Source organism: Sciurus carolinensis, chromosome 1 (genome assembly GCF_902686445.1).
Source record: "Sciurus carolinensis chromosome 1, mSciCar1.2, whole genome shotgun sequence".
Lineage (NCBI taxonomy): Eukaryota > Metazoa > Chordata > Mammalia > Rodentia > Sciuridae > Sciurus > Sciurus carolinensis.
Window position 1 is genome coordinate 101571354 of NC_062213.1, and position 15137 is coordinate 101586490.

General features: G+C 38.0%; 1 protein-coding gene across 2 annotated transcripts in view; it reads right to left on the bottom strand.

Annotated features, from left to right (window-relative positions):
- Positions 1-15137, bottom strand: part of Notch2 (notch receptor 2) — a 159048-nt gene that overhangs the window by 107357 nt on the left and 36554 nt on the right. For both annotated transcript variants that reach the window (XM_047549663.1, XM_047549665.1), the window contains exon 2: positions 10719-10800. In XM_047549663.1, the coding sequence (XP_047405619.1) occupies positions 10719-10800 (82 nt within the window). The remainder of the gene's footprint in view (positions 1-10718; positions 10801-15137) is intronic.

The following is a 15137-nucleotide window of genomic DNA, read 5'->3' on the forward strand; positions in this document are numbered from 1 at the left end:
TGTGTGTGTGTGTGTGTGTGTAGTCAATGGTCTGAGAATTACTAAATTTAAACTCACAGGGAATGGACCTTCTAAGTAAATTCACATGGGACCTCTATTCAGATCTCCCTTACACATTTATCCTCTCAACACAGCATAAGGCCTCCCCAGCTCATGATGCTTCCATCAATCCCCATAAAATTTAGGGAAGACTAGGTAATGCTCTGTAATTAGAGGGTTTGCTTCTTTAGAGACTAATTATGAACTCTGATAGTGTCAGCCTTTGCCTGGAAGGAAATGAGTCACCTTTACATTAGTAATCAAGTTCTGTCCATTTTTTAAGTGACCCAGAAATTCAAGGATATGAGTTTCAGCAATACGAGTCAGAGCATCAGACACCACAAGAATATACAAATAGGACTAAGGCAGAAATATTAAAGTCAAGGAGGTTCTTGAGGTACTTTTTAGGATGACTGAGGTTTCAGAAGGGGCAAGCGGCCTGGTGAAATAATTCTTCAAGGAGATGTGTCTGGCTTACACAAGAACCAGCATTTCAAAATCTTAAAGGAATAGGCAGTTAAATGACTTAAGGCACTGCCATGATCTAGGTAGGAAAATTATAACCACTGTTAAATGTTTTCCACACAGAATGGGCAGTCCTGGTTTATTCTGGATAATTGAGGGTTGGGGTTTGTACTATATAATCAGAGGAAACAAGCAGTAAAGAACATGAGCTAATTTGGGGTAACCAAAGATTTGGCTAACAGATACTTCCTTACTCTGGATCCCTAAAATGAACAGAATCTGACCAGAAGAGATATGAGATTGAGACACCTGAATTCTCAGCAAAGAGACTGAACCACGCAGTACTATGAAGACCAGCCCTGGCTGGTTTTCTATCACTCCTTCTACCACAACCCATTTTTTTTCTTGCCCTAGAGATTCCTGGACTGTGTGCTTGCAAAAAGTGTTCATAAGCCTACCTGGCTGCTCTGTTTGGCAGCAGTACAAGAATCAACGGTCAAGGCCAAAAAGGTCTGGGGGAGGGAATGGTAATTGCTCCCAGCTGCCCTCTCTTCCTGTCCCCTGGTCCTCCCCTCACCCCTTCCTCCAGGCATTCCATCTCCAAACAAAGCTAACACATGCTAAAGGAATGATTTTTCAAATCGATTAGCTGTCACTGTAATACCAGATTAATGCACACACTGGCTTATTAAAACCTCACACAAATGGAAGCATAGACAGAAAGAGACACCAAGATGTAGAGGTTTTGAAGCTCTATCACTGAAGAAGAAATAAAGAAACTGGTAATGATTACTCCAGGTATTAATAGTGCTTTCTAGTTTCCTCCTCAGTCCCCATCCCTCCATCCTTTATTTATCACTCCATCTCCTATGGCTCCAATAATATTCCAAGATTTAGAATCTGAGTAGTGCACCAAAAATCCCTCTACCCCACTATAGTTGTTCTCTCCTGTGATGCTCTGTAGTCCTCGTTTTCTGTGTCACTCCAGACTGTTTTATTTATACACATGTGTATATATCCTCTTCCCAGCAAGACTTCAGAGGACTGCCACCCTGAGAACACAGGAGAACAGCATGCTCAGGTGGTACACCTGTGGATAAGTCAGTCACAGGCCTCTTTTCTTCTGTTCACAACACTCAGCATGGTGATCAGGCATAAGAGCATGCTCAATAAATACAAGTGTGATGTAAATTAAACCTTTGTTTGAACAATGAGAATTCTATGGTGCTTCAAAGTTCATCTAACCTTCAGAGTTCAGGATTCAGGGTCACAGAGGAACTGTAACTGCAGGAAAATAGTCTGAATCTACCCTAAATGCCACTGTTTTTGTTTGTTTGTTTGTTTGTTTGTTTGAAGATGTTGATAGACCTTTATTTTTATTCATTTATTTATATGCGGTGCTGAGAATGGAACCCAGTGCCTCACACATGCTAGGCAAATGCTGTACCACTGAGCCACAACCCCAGACCCTAAATGCCACTGTTTTACATACTTAATCACACTATTTTCTCACTAACCTTCTCTTCATATGTATGTGAGGGAAAAATTTGGACAGAATTCTCCAATTCAGTGTGTTCACTGAGTAATACCACCTGTCACTTAAATAACTGTCTTGTTTTTTGCTTTCACTTTTCTTTCCTAAAGCCCCTTTCATAAAGTCCAAGTAGGAGACTATTTTGGTGAAGAACATTTTAAATTGAAAGTATTGCATTAATAATGATAATAATGGTACTAGTCTGAGAATCAGCAACCATTTTTGGACACACAGTCAGACTAAGTGCTTAGTGATGGTCACTGACAGTGAATACACAGGTTCTAGAAAATTTGGGGAAACCCAAGAAAAATTCCAACTTACCTGGCATTAGTATTTAAGGTAAAACACCAACAGGACAAATATGGAAACAGTACACATAATACACAAACATGTGCTCACACATATCCATACTCATACACATACACACACACACACACACAGCGGGGATGAGGGAGACACTGAACATCATTCCTAGCTACAAAATTCCTACTAGTGGACAATGAGAAGAGGGCTTAATAAAAACCTCCATCATGCCCACACATTTATGCCAGTTTAACAAAATAAAGTCTGCAAGTTTTTTTTTCATTTTTACTGCATTCTGATATCCCCCACTCCTTTGCAAGTCTTGATTAAGAGCAGATATAGATAAAATTAAAATGAAGGATTTAATTAAGCTTCTCTAAATCCTGAAAGAGAAATATTTTTCATTCTGCTTTCAAGAGAAGGGACAAAAAAAAATTCCTACATGAAATTAATGGTGCTGACAAGCCACAATTGAACAATAAGAAGGAAACTTCACACAGGATTATGGTTAACCTGGAGACTGTGTTGAAAGAAGTCAAGCTAAACTCATATCTATGAATGCCAGGTTTGCAGGCCAAAATTAATTGATTTAGCTTACTGGCAGTTACCCAGGATGGGGAAAAGGATCCAGGCAGAGTTTCAGAACCTCCTGCTACTTCTCTACTGAACACTGAAATATATAAAGGTTCCAACCTAAAGAACAAAGATGAGTTGAAAAGAGCATGGGAATTCTGTTGCTATGTGTGGATAAGAAGCTGTCGATCAAGATTCCCTTCTAAAAGACCCCTCAGGGACACAGTGTACGTGCAAAGGATTTTTAAAGGACATCGTGTGTAATAAGACCCACTTGGGAATGCAACTGTTAAAAGGTCCAGTTCTCAAGTCCTAAACAAGGAAAGGCCTCAGAGGATATACACACGTACATTTGTTAACTCACTATGCAAACCGAGGTACCATGTTTACCAACTTGTAACTTCTGTGCTGGCAGCAACATATCAAGTTGTGGAATTTGTTCTGTCTCAATGTCACAGCTGCATAAAATTGGTCTGAACTTGTTCATCCTCAATTAGGAAAAAGGGAGAAACTTCAAGTCTTTCAATTCAGTTTTCTCTACTGCAGAGCACTTTCACAGACAATATCCTCTATCCACCCTTCACTGCATTCTTATAATTCATCTTTAGTAACTGCACAGAGCTGTCCAGTCAAAGGCCACATCTCAGAAACACAGCACTAGCCAAGCCTGGTCCAGGCACACTCATGCAGTCACAAGTAGATGCAAGGTCCCAGTACTATTTGAGTGCTCAGGCCCACTTAGTGCTATTATTTCTGCTTCAAAATCAGAACTACACAAAGCAGAGTTTTAATCATAGCTCTGATTTAAAAATAAAATACCTTTCATATATTTTCAAATGTTTAACAATTCCTTTTCCGAAGGCCTGTGTGAACTACTACTTTAATATGTAATTTGGTCCCATTTTTTTGATAGGCAAACTAAGACTCAAAACGATAGCACATTTTCCCACAGCACATCTCACATCAGTAAAAAGTCTTATGCCTTTTGGATGTGGTTTTCAGACAAATATTTAACCTCTCTGAGCTTCCACATGTTCACTGGTAAAAGAGGATTTAACGCTCTATACCGCATAGGACTAAAGTAGTACATTTAAGGAGCCTAACTGAGAATGGGTCCTGGCATAAAACATAAGAGTGTCCAATAAATGTTAGCTGACATTATAGACATTAACTTGCCAAAGATCTGAATCAGGACTCAAACTCACATCTACCTGGCATAAAATCCTATGTCCTTTGCAGGTCACCAGGTGTCTTAATTACTCACCAGTGCCAAGGGAACCACACTCAAGTCTGAGGCAAAAGAAGAAAATCAGTCATGCTGACTGTCTCTTAGTCAAAATGTTGGTGTTATTTCACCATTTTTGTACTCATTTTGATTTTTTGAACAGTGAAATTAAAATATTATTGATACTGATTACTGAGCTCTTTAGCAGAACCCTCATACCTGAGGCAACTATCTCACGACCAGCCCCCAGTCCAAGCTCTGCCATTCAGTGGTATGTGAACACCAAGGACCACATGACCTTCACTTACTTTATCCCTGACTTTACAATCCTCTAGTAGGACTCATTCTGAACCTCTTTAAAAAGTCCAGGTTAATGAACTGGTAATTATGTTTGACTTTGACTTTCCAAGGAAGTGTGAAGTAATATGATAACCATGTCAAATTAACTGCAACTACTATCAAAAATCTGAGTTTCACAGAAGATCTACAAGTAATCAACAGATATATGAAAAAATGTTCAACATCTTTAGTAATAAGAGAAATGCAAATCAAAACTACCCTAAGATTCCATCTCACCCCAGTTAGAATAGCTATTACCAATACAAGCAACAATAGGTGTTGGCGAGGATGTGGGGCAATGTCATACATTGCTGGTGGGATTGCAAATTAGTGCAGCCACTCTGGAAAGCAGTGTGGAGATTCCTTAGAAAACTTGGAATGGAACCACCATTTGACCCAGGTAGTTATCCCACTCATTGGTCTATAACCAAAGGACTTAAAATCAGCATACTACAGTGATACAGCCACATCACTATTCATAGCTGCTCAATTCACAACAGCTAGATTGTGGAACCAATCTAGATGCCCTTCAATTGATGAATGGATAAAGAAACTATGGTATATATACACAATGGAATGTTAGTCATAAAGAAGAATAAAATTATGGCATTTGCAGGTAAATGGATGCAGTTGGAGAATATGCTAAGTGAGCTAAGCCAATCCCAAAAAACCAAAGGTTAAATGATCTCTCTGATGATAAGTGGATGATGATACATAATGGGGGTGGGAGGGAGGAAAGAATGAAGGAAGAATGGATTGTATAGAGGAAAAAAAAGGGGTGGGGAGGGAGTGAGGGGAAAGAAAAATAATAGAATGAGACAGACATCATTGTCCTATGTACATGTTTGATTACACAAATGGTATAACTCTACTTTGTGTACAACCAGAGAAACAACAGTTGTACCCATCTGTGTGCAATGAATCTAAATAAATAAATAAATAAATAAATAAACATAAATAGAAAAGATAAAAATAAATAAATAAAAAAGTTTTAAAAACCTGAATTATCTCAAATTCTGTGAGATACACAACAGACAGAAAGCAATAACTCTTGAATGAATAATCCTCAAGCATCACACTAAAAACAACAGATTATTCTGCAAAAGTAACATACTTCATTTTATTAAAATGAAAACATACTTCATACCAAAAGACAACATACTTCATTTTATTAAAAGATAAAAAGGACTAGAGAAGAGTGGCTAGGATTCCACTACCATCCTCCAGAAATAATACACACACACACACACACACACACACACACACACGTGTCCATGTATGTGTGTGTACATATATGTATGTATGTGTGTGTATACATATATTTTTTTCTTTTGTATGCTAACTAGGGGCAACCTAATGAAGGACCCGAGTTGGCAGGACCAGTGTCAGTAGAGAGGACAGAGAAAGTGGTTTAACAGTTGATGTTCTCCCTGTGGATTTCTGTGATCTGACACTGCTTGCTGGACACTGAGTGTGTTAACAAGAATATGTTGAGAGGGGCAAACACTGAGTCAGCTGTGACTTCTGAAAATGCCTTTCTGGGGAAGCACCTTCACCACCTCAATGTCAATGATGCATCCTCCACTGCACGCTAGGTTCTGAGAGCCCAGTGCTCTACTCTCTACTATTGCACCTAAATTTGTCAAGAGGACAGTAAAGGCAATGGCTCCAGTTTTCTCGGATGGATTTAGGAGGCCTGGACTACCAACATCACTCCCTAATTCTGGCAAGGACTGTCAGTGTTTAATGTTTATTACAGACAGCACACAAGACTTAGATAAAATGAGACATAAACTTATATAACATTTCATGTTTATAATGATGTACTTTAAAATGTCATTGTTAGGTAGACAAAAAGCAGAGATTCTTGAGGGCAAGCACCCATCCACAGGAGCCAGGGTAACTCATGTGTCTCTTCATTGTTCCACAAACAATGTGCTAAATACCTCCTAAGTGGTGTATAGGAAATTCTGAAAGACCTCTTTATAATTTCAACTTTCATCCTTAAAAATAACAGTAAAGAAACTCAAATCAAACTAACCCTCTTGCTCATATCAATTGTAAACACTGGTCAAAACATTAATGGCATCAGAGAGCAACCAAAAGGAGGCAGAAACTAGACAGCCTGTGAGTTTGGGAGTGGGGGCAAAAAAGGAAGCAAACCATAGGAAACCCACATCTATGTTGCCTTCCCATGAAGCTAGCTTCCCAGTCCACACAGCACAAGAGGGAGACAGAACAAGCAGGCAACGGATGTCTTACTGGGTGGGAAGCCAGAGGCATCTGGAGCTGTCAAAGCAGCTGGAATTTGAGAAAAGTACTGGAGAAGACAGGCTATAGAAGGAGCAGCTCAAAGTATGCACACAACTCTGCTCAAATCCTCCAATGATTGATGACTGTGCAGAAGCAAATGGGATTCAGGAACCTCAGAGGAAGCAAGAAACTCAAGACTGAAAAGGCAAGCAGAAGGCTCCTGGTTAAAGCCTTGCCAAATTAGAGGGCCTTGATAAATATTGCAGGGCATGGTCAACCCCTCACACTTTCCACATAACGCTCTGAAGGGCTCTTAGAAATAAGGACCACATTCTAGGACTAAGCTTTCACCTGTTAGACTAAGAGAGAAACAGAAGCAAACCTATCCCAAAACAGCCTCCGTCAGATCAAGGTTATCTGTCAGGAATGGAACTGCCTACTGAGACAAAACTCAACATTCTTTAGTGGAAAAAAGCTTTTAAATGCATCACTCACAATGTCTGGTCAATAATTAAAAATTAAAGCACACACAAAGAAAACAAAGAGAAACTGTACCCATATCAAGAGGAGGAGTTGACAGAAACATACCCACAGACAACCCAGATGTTAAAGACTGACAGAAAAAAGCTCCATAAAATATGTTTTTAAATATACATTTTATAAACTGTATAATTCACAACCTCACCTACCCTCAGCATCCCAGCAAACTTGAGTTTCCCGTGATTTTTAATCAAAATAGGATTTGGAATGGGTTATTTTTGAAAGCCTGGAGCAAACAACTTAAAAGTGATTAATGATATCCAAACTTAATTATATATTTACACCTCCCAGTAGGACAAGGGAGAGAATAAAATGCCTTCTCTCTCTGTAGTGAGAGCGCTTTATTAAAACCTGACAGCAACTATTTAGCAGCAATAATTGAGTTTTATGCAAGATTACACAGATTCCCCTTGTCTGGCATCACAATTTGATCACACACTGACAGGGTAGCTAAGTTCCTAACAGTGAGAAAAAACAGTGGAGCTTTGCATAAAACCAATCTTTAAAAGTCCTTATCCTCATCTGTCAGTGTGATCTTATCAAGGGTTTCTGTAATTTCTATAAACAATTATTATATTTTAGCTGAGTCAGTAATATGTGCCCTCTTCAGAGGTAGTCAGAAACCTTCTGTTTTAAAAAATCACTTTCTACCAATTCCCACCCTCCAAAAAAAGAATTTGGCTTCAATTTTATTTTCTTAATCCACTGAGCAATCTCATGAATAAAAAGATAATCACATACACTGCATGCCTGATACAATTTTTATAAAATTTTCTAAATGTTATAATATTTATTTACTATTTTATGAAAATATTTGCTGAACAAACTGGCTTACCTTCTTTCCCCTGGGAAGGAAAGAAAAGAAAAGAAAGAAAAGCAAGGTTGGGGGGGCTGGGGAGATAGCTCAGTCGGTAGAGTGCTTGCCTTGTAAGCACAAGGCCCTGGGTTCGATCCCCAGCACCCAAAAAAAAAAAAAAAAAAAAGAAAAGCAAGGTTGGTTAAGATATATTGAAAAGTCTTTTGCTTAAGACTCTGTGGAAGGTTGGCACAGCATTCAGGAATGACCAACATGGCCTCTGTGGTGTGTTCTTGCTTTTCCTGTAACCACTGATGTTGACCCTGCCACTCCTAAAATGGCTAATCTTACCTTGTCTGAGGTAAACACTGTTTTCACAAGTTTGGTTCTTCATATTGGTCTCTCAAACCAAAACAATGGCTTTGCCTATTTATTTTTCTTACTCCCCCTTTCTCAAGGAGTTTGTTTCCTTCACAGCAGGATTGGAAGATACCAGAGGGACTGAAAGACCCATCCTGAACTATATCCATAAACATTCCATTCTACCAACAATTAATGCAGGCCCAGAGACAGAATTTAGGTAGCTCTATTTTTGTCAGTCACAAAAAGTTCCCTGCTCCCTAGCAGTGTTTCTCCCAGAAAAAGTACTGAATACATTTTACTTCAAGAAACACATTGTTGAGCAATACAGCAAATGCCAGGTACCCTGCCTCTCTGGCTATGTTTATGAAGTTTGAGACTGGCAACTCACTTATCTGCTTCCTCACAAAAGTGATCCTTACTGTCCTCTCCACATAAGGGCTCAGAGCTCATTCTCCTCTAGAAACCTTCCCTCCCCATGTCAGACCATAAATATATAGACCAACATTAAGAACCTATGTGAAATTCTCCCCACGTAAATCACCACATCAAATTATGTCCAAATAACTTGCCTCTCTGTATGGTACTACCATTCTGGATGCTACCTAAAGCAAATAAAATTCTCAAAGAGAACCAGTGTTTTACTTCTGAAAACAAACAGATAAGAGGCATGTGAACTAAAGAGCTTTTAGTTCAAGAAGCACATTGTTGACAGAAAGTTACATGGCAGATCCTGTGCAAGTTATTAACCATGAAACATGCCTAAGACCAGGACCCACAATCTAATGAGGTTTCAACTCTATATCAACAAGTGATCACAATGTAATGGGTTAACTACACAAAGGAACTGAATAATAGAACAAAGCAAGCAACTAAGGTACCAGATGCCTCAAAGAGACTAAACCAAGATTTCAGTGACCAATTCTAAGGTATTAAGTTCCCTCCCTTATTATCTCCAGTTGTATTTCCATTCTTAGAGGAGAATACACCACGTTTTCCTTGTCCCGCTAGAAAAATCAAGTGAGCAGGCCATAATCAGTTACATAAAATCTTTCATTTCCAATGTTATCTTTATTTCAATCCAAACAAACTATTGTTAAGCTTTACTGTCATCACAGCTTAAAATAGTTTCACTTTGTTAAAGAAAATTGTTTCTGACTTGGAAAAAAAAAAATTTGTTTGTGACATTAAAAAACTCAGATCCTGGGCAGGAGTTGTGTTCAGTCGTAAAGCATTTGCCTGGCATGTGTGAGGCCCTGGGTTTGATCCTCAGCACTGATATAAATAAATAAATAAAATAAAAGATCCACTGGCAACTAAAAGATATTTTTTTTTAAATTAGATCCTGGTGTCAGAATGGACTCAATTGAAAAAAGATTTACAATTATATGAAGAAAAAGAAGACAAATTTTATATTATCAAGTCTTATTTTCCCTGAAATAAATAGAATGGATACACAATATTATCAAAACTTTTTAATTGAGGTAAAAGGAAAAAATGACCCTATAGGAAATATAAAGAAGCTATTTATGAAATTATCTCACAGCTTTCTGCAAACAAACAAGTCTGGCAAGACTACAAGGTTAGAGAAAAAGAAAAGAAACACTCTTGAGTCAAAAACTAGTCAGCACAGCCCAGACCTATCTCTCTCTCACCATGGCTGTTTAACCCCATAGGAGACCCACTCGCAGCCCCTGCCCCAATTCCTATACACACATGCATATCTTCTTCCTTCAAAGTCTCACTTTCAGAAGTTTCAAATGATTATATTACACTGGGCAGAGTTAAGTACTCCATTTAGAGTTTGTCTTAAAAACAAGATCATAGTTATGTCTTAAACCAAAAAATGTAAGAGAACATACTCAATATGTATTAATTAGCCACTCACTAAAAATTCTTTTTATTTTTCAAAATTTTTATTAGTGCATATTAATTACACAGAACAATGGGTTTCACTGTAGCATATCTATACATGCACATAACATATTTTGATCATTTCATCCCCATTACCCCCTTCTTCTCCCCTGCCCCTCCCCCTTATCCCTTTTCTCTTCTCTCATAGTTTCCATTCTATGTAGTCTTTTTTCATAAGGAAAAAGATAATGGTAATAGCAAAAAATTCTTATTAACCATTTTTCTGACATCCCCATCTTTCCATACTCACTACCCACTAAAACTATCAGCAAAGTCTAAAAACCAATAACATTTCATAGAAATATTAAAAATAGAAAACCAAATATTGTCCAGTGTCCCACTGTATAAAAAGAAAATATGTAAAGAGAAAAACTTACTTGCAATAGCCTGTGCCATTGTGGTAAGTAACACAAATTCCTTCATTTACACAGGGCTCATAGCCATCTCGACACTGCAATGCTGAAAATAAGAAACATACGAATATTAGAAATAAGTCACTAATCACAACCCTCAACACCAGAGAAGTGAGATCCTCATCTGCATCGATCCCCCACATCCAATCCGATATGGGTTTTCCTCGAGAGTTTTAATCAGTTTATCTTTTAGCTTCTAGATTCATAAAAGCACAGAATTCATTCCACAAGTCTCTTCCCACATGAATTGCTTTTATGGTCTTACATGCTTTTACTTCTCTGTGCTTCATATATCCCTGGCTGTTAGATCTCTCTCCCAGAGAGAGTAAGACAATTTAAGCTATAATATCCATGCCATGCCATAATCATCTTGAGATTTGGATACTTCAGGTGAGTAACATAAAAATTTATAAATGAATGTTTAGGAAGACCTAGGTAGATACCAGGTCACCATATTAGGAGCTACTCAGTCTTCAGCTGAAAGTTTAAAACACTTCAAGAAAAAAAAGCAGACACATTAATAATATTCATTCAACAAACAGAAACTGAAAGCCTGGTATACACTATCTTAGGTTCCAGAAAAAAAGGAGAAACTGAATACATAGATTAATGAATAAAACATAATCTCTAAATTTAAGGACTCACAAAAAGGGAGTAGATCATGAATAGAGATTGTAGAGGAAGGGGGAATAAAAGTTTACAGAATGGGGACTGCAAATTGGTGCAGTCATTCTGGAAAGCAATATGGAGATTCCTCAGAAAACTTGGAATGGAACCATCATTTGACCCATTTATCCCACTCCTCAGTTTACACCCAAAGGGCTTAAAATCAGCATACTACAGTGATGCAGCCACATCAATGTTTATAGCAGCTCAAATCACGATAGCTAAGCACTGGAACGACCCTAGGTGCCCTTCAACAGATGAATGGATAAAGAAAATGTGGTGTATATATACCCAATGGAATATTACTCAGTCATAAAGAAGAATGAAATTATGGTATTTGCTGGTAAATGGATGAAACCGAATACTCTCATGCTAAGTGAAATAAGCCAATCCCCAAAAGCCAAAGGTCGAATGCTCTGATACATGGATGCTAACACACAATAAGGGGTGGGGAGAAGAATAGAAGATCATTGGATTAGACAAAGGGGAATGAAGGGAAGGGAGGGGGAATGGGAATAGGAAGACAGTAGACTGAATCAGACACAACTTTCCTATGTTCACATATGATTACATGAGCAGTGTAACTCCACATCATGTACAACCACAAGAATGGGAAAGTATGCTCCATGTATCTATAATATGTCAAAATACACTCTACTGTCATGTATATCTAAAAAGAACAAATAAAAAAGGAAATTAACAAAATGAGAAGATGATTTTATACATACTGCTAAAACAAAATTTCTCAAATTCTTGATTCTCTTGGTCCCTTTGACAGACAATGAAAAGGCACTTTTCCACCTAAGTCTCTCTCAGAACCAGACTACTCAGAAAAGAAACTTAACTAGTACAAACTTGCAGTTTTCAGTCAGGAAAGTTCGCCCCAGTCTGCCAAACACTTGTTAGATAGTTACTGTTTCTTGATTGTTTTAGCTTTTAGAGTTAGAATTTTCATCACCAAAATGAGTATCAAGAATCCTAAAGACAATTAGGCAAGACAGAAAAAAACCTAGTTAACAACTGAAATCAAAGTTGAAGTTTAAAGACTCTATTATTGGAAATCATGAAGATGTCCATCTCGGAGGATGTACATGTACAAATAAATACTTGAAAGCAAAACTGAGAAGTCCTTATAGTTGAGTTTTTCTAGCCAGAACATTCTATGCATAAAATGCAATATCAGAGGCTATAGCCTTGCCCGTCCCAGCAGCAAAATCAGCTTCTTTTCCCAGAGAGCCCAGGTACAAGCTGGATGTCAGAGTAAATCCTGTGACATGCTACATAAGAATACTTCATTAGCCCAGTACTGCACCAGGAGGTGAAATCATTTGAGAACATGTTTATAGAAATCTTATCTCATCCTTTAAATAATACTGTTTAAAAAAAGTAATAAAGAGGGGCTGGAGTTGTGGCTCAGTGGCAGAGCACTTGCCTAGTATGTGTGAGGCACTGTATTCAATTCTCAGCACCACATATAAATAAATGAATTTAAAAATGTCCATCAACATCTTAAAAAATATTTTTAAAAAATAATAATAATGATAGAAGCAATGTAGCACTTTGTAACTAAGTGTCAGTTACTATCCTAATATACATACATTAATTAAATCTTCACAACAACCATAAAAAGTTATTAATTTCCTTATATCTGTTCCATGAGTAAGGCAACACTGATGAACCTAAGGAGTCTAGATCCAGAAACTGTGCTCTTAACTACTGAGATATTCTGCTTCCCACTGCCTGACACTGGTCCTCACAGGAGGGCAGTGTAGGTATTATTATACCCATTTACCAGAAAGTGAAGGCCAAGGACATTATGTGGTCCCTACAGACATCACCCCACTAGCTGAGGGCAGTCCTGATTTTAGGACCCAGGTCTCTTACTAAGTCCCACCCATTTCCATAAGAGCTGTTGGGATCATACAAGCAGTCACTTGGCGGTGGGATGAACAGGCAGAATCAGGAAGAGGGTCATCTTCTTGCCCATGTCCCACTTCCCTGTAAGGCTCAAGTGCTCCCTCTTCCCACACTGATAAGCCCAATGCTAGAACTATAATTAAAACAGTTAATGTCAGGTTATTTCCTCCATACCAAAGTTCTCAAACTGATTTTTTCATTCTCTTTAGACACTTTTATTAGTTTCAATGAGAACTTCCTGGCTTTTCTCTATTTGCCCTTCTCCTTTAAATAAAAAGGAAAGAAAAGGAATGTCCTACAGGCACAAAGCAAGCTGCTGGTTCTGTCCCCCTGTGAGAATCCTCATGCAGTGGAGGGAGGCAGAAGACCTAAATTCCTGCCTCTGAGTAGACCTTGCTGTGCAATTACAAGCAAAGCACAATCTCATAGGGGCTTAATTCCCTACATGTAAACCAATCTGGAGGTGAACTAAATGCCACTGAAGATCCCAGGTGATCCAACAGTGACTCTCCTGTGTTAAAAAGTACACAAACAACATGCCCCATACTTAGAGAAACCTATCCAAGAGGGCAGAAGGACCCAGCCACCCATGACTCAGAAAACTGTGGTTGAAAAAAAAAAAAAAAAAAAATCACAACCTGTTCCTATTAAGCGTCCTGGCAAATCATTATAGTTGTGACAGGTTCAGAGAAATACAAACAACCCAAAGTCAATATGTGGCAATCAACCCAGCAAATAACTTTATAGCCTAGCCTTAGCAAACCAATCCAATTCAGCAACTGACAAGGAGGCGGGCTTACAAGGCTAATAATTAATGCCACTTGACTGATTTGTGGGATCATGCTACCTTGAACCTTTAACATTTATTACGCCATGGTCCTCAAACTCTAGTATGCATCAGAATCACCCGGAGGGCTTGTTAATACACAGTGCCAGATCCAACACCCACAGTTATGACTGAGTAGGTCTACAGGGGCCCTGGGAATCTGCATACCCAACAAGATCCCAGAAGATGCTGATAATACAGGTCTGAGAAACCACACGCTGAGAACACAGACATTGGGAAGACATGAGTATCCCTTAAAACTATACAATCCTTTACAGGTCTTGAAAGATCTAGATATACTCTCAGAATAATCAAAATAAAAATAAAGTAAAATTTGAGATTCATCATTTTACCTAGGGCTATTTCTAAATGAATATTGTAATTATTTGCCAAAGCTAAAATTTTGATCATCCAAAATGATGGAGAGTGGGAAAGATCTCATCTCAAACTTCAATTTTATTTTTTCCAACATACATTTAGTTTTAATAGAGAAACTAAAGGCAGTTTAATATTTGTAAGAATGAAAATAAAATGCTAAATCAAATCACAGAGAACAGATGCTTAGGCTGATGCTTCAATGGACTACAAGAAAGAAGCCACTCACAAAGAGTGACTTTTTTCCCGAATTTTCTTCCTACCACCACACAAAATAGATACTTGATAAATACTAGCTGAAAGAACTAAACAGACACTTCTTTAAAAAAAAAAATACAATGGTCGACAAATATTATGGAAAAATGTTCAACATCTCTAGCAATTAGGTAAAGGCAAATCAAAACTGCATTAAGAATTCACCTCACTCCAGTCAGAATGGCAATTATCAAGAATATAAATAATAACGAATACTGATGAGGATGCAGGGGGAAAGGGTATGGTCATACATTGTTGGTAGGATTACAAATTAGTACAACCACTCTAGAAAGCAATATTCGGATTCCTTAAAAAACTATGAATGGAACCACCATTTGACCCAG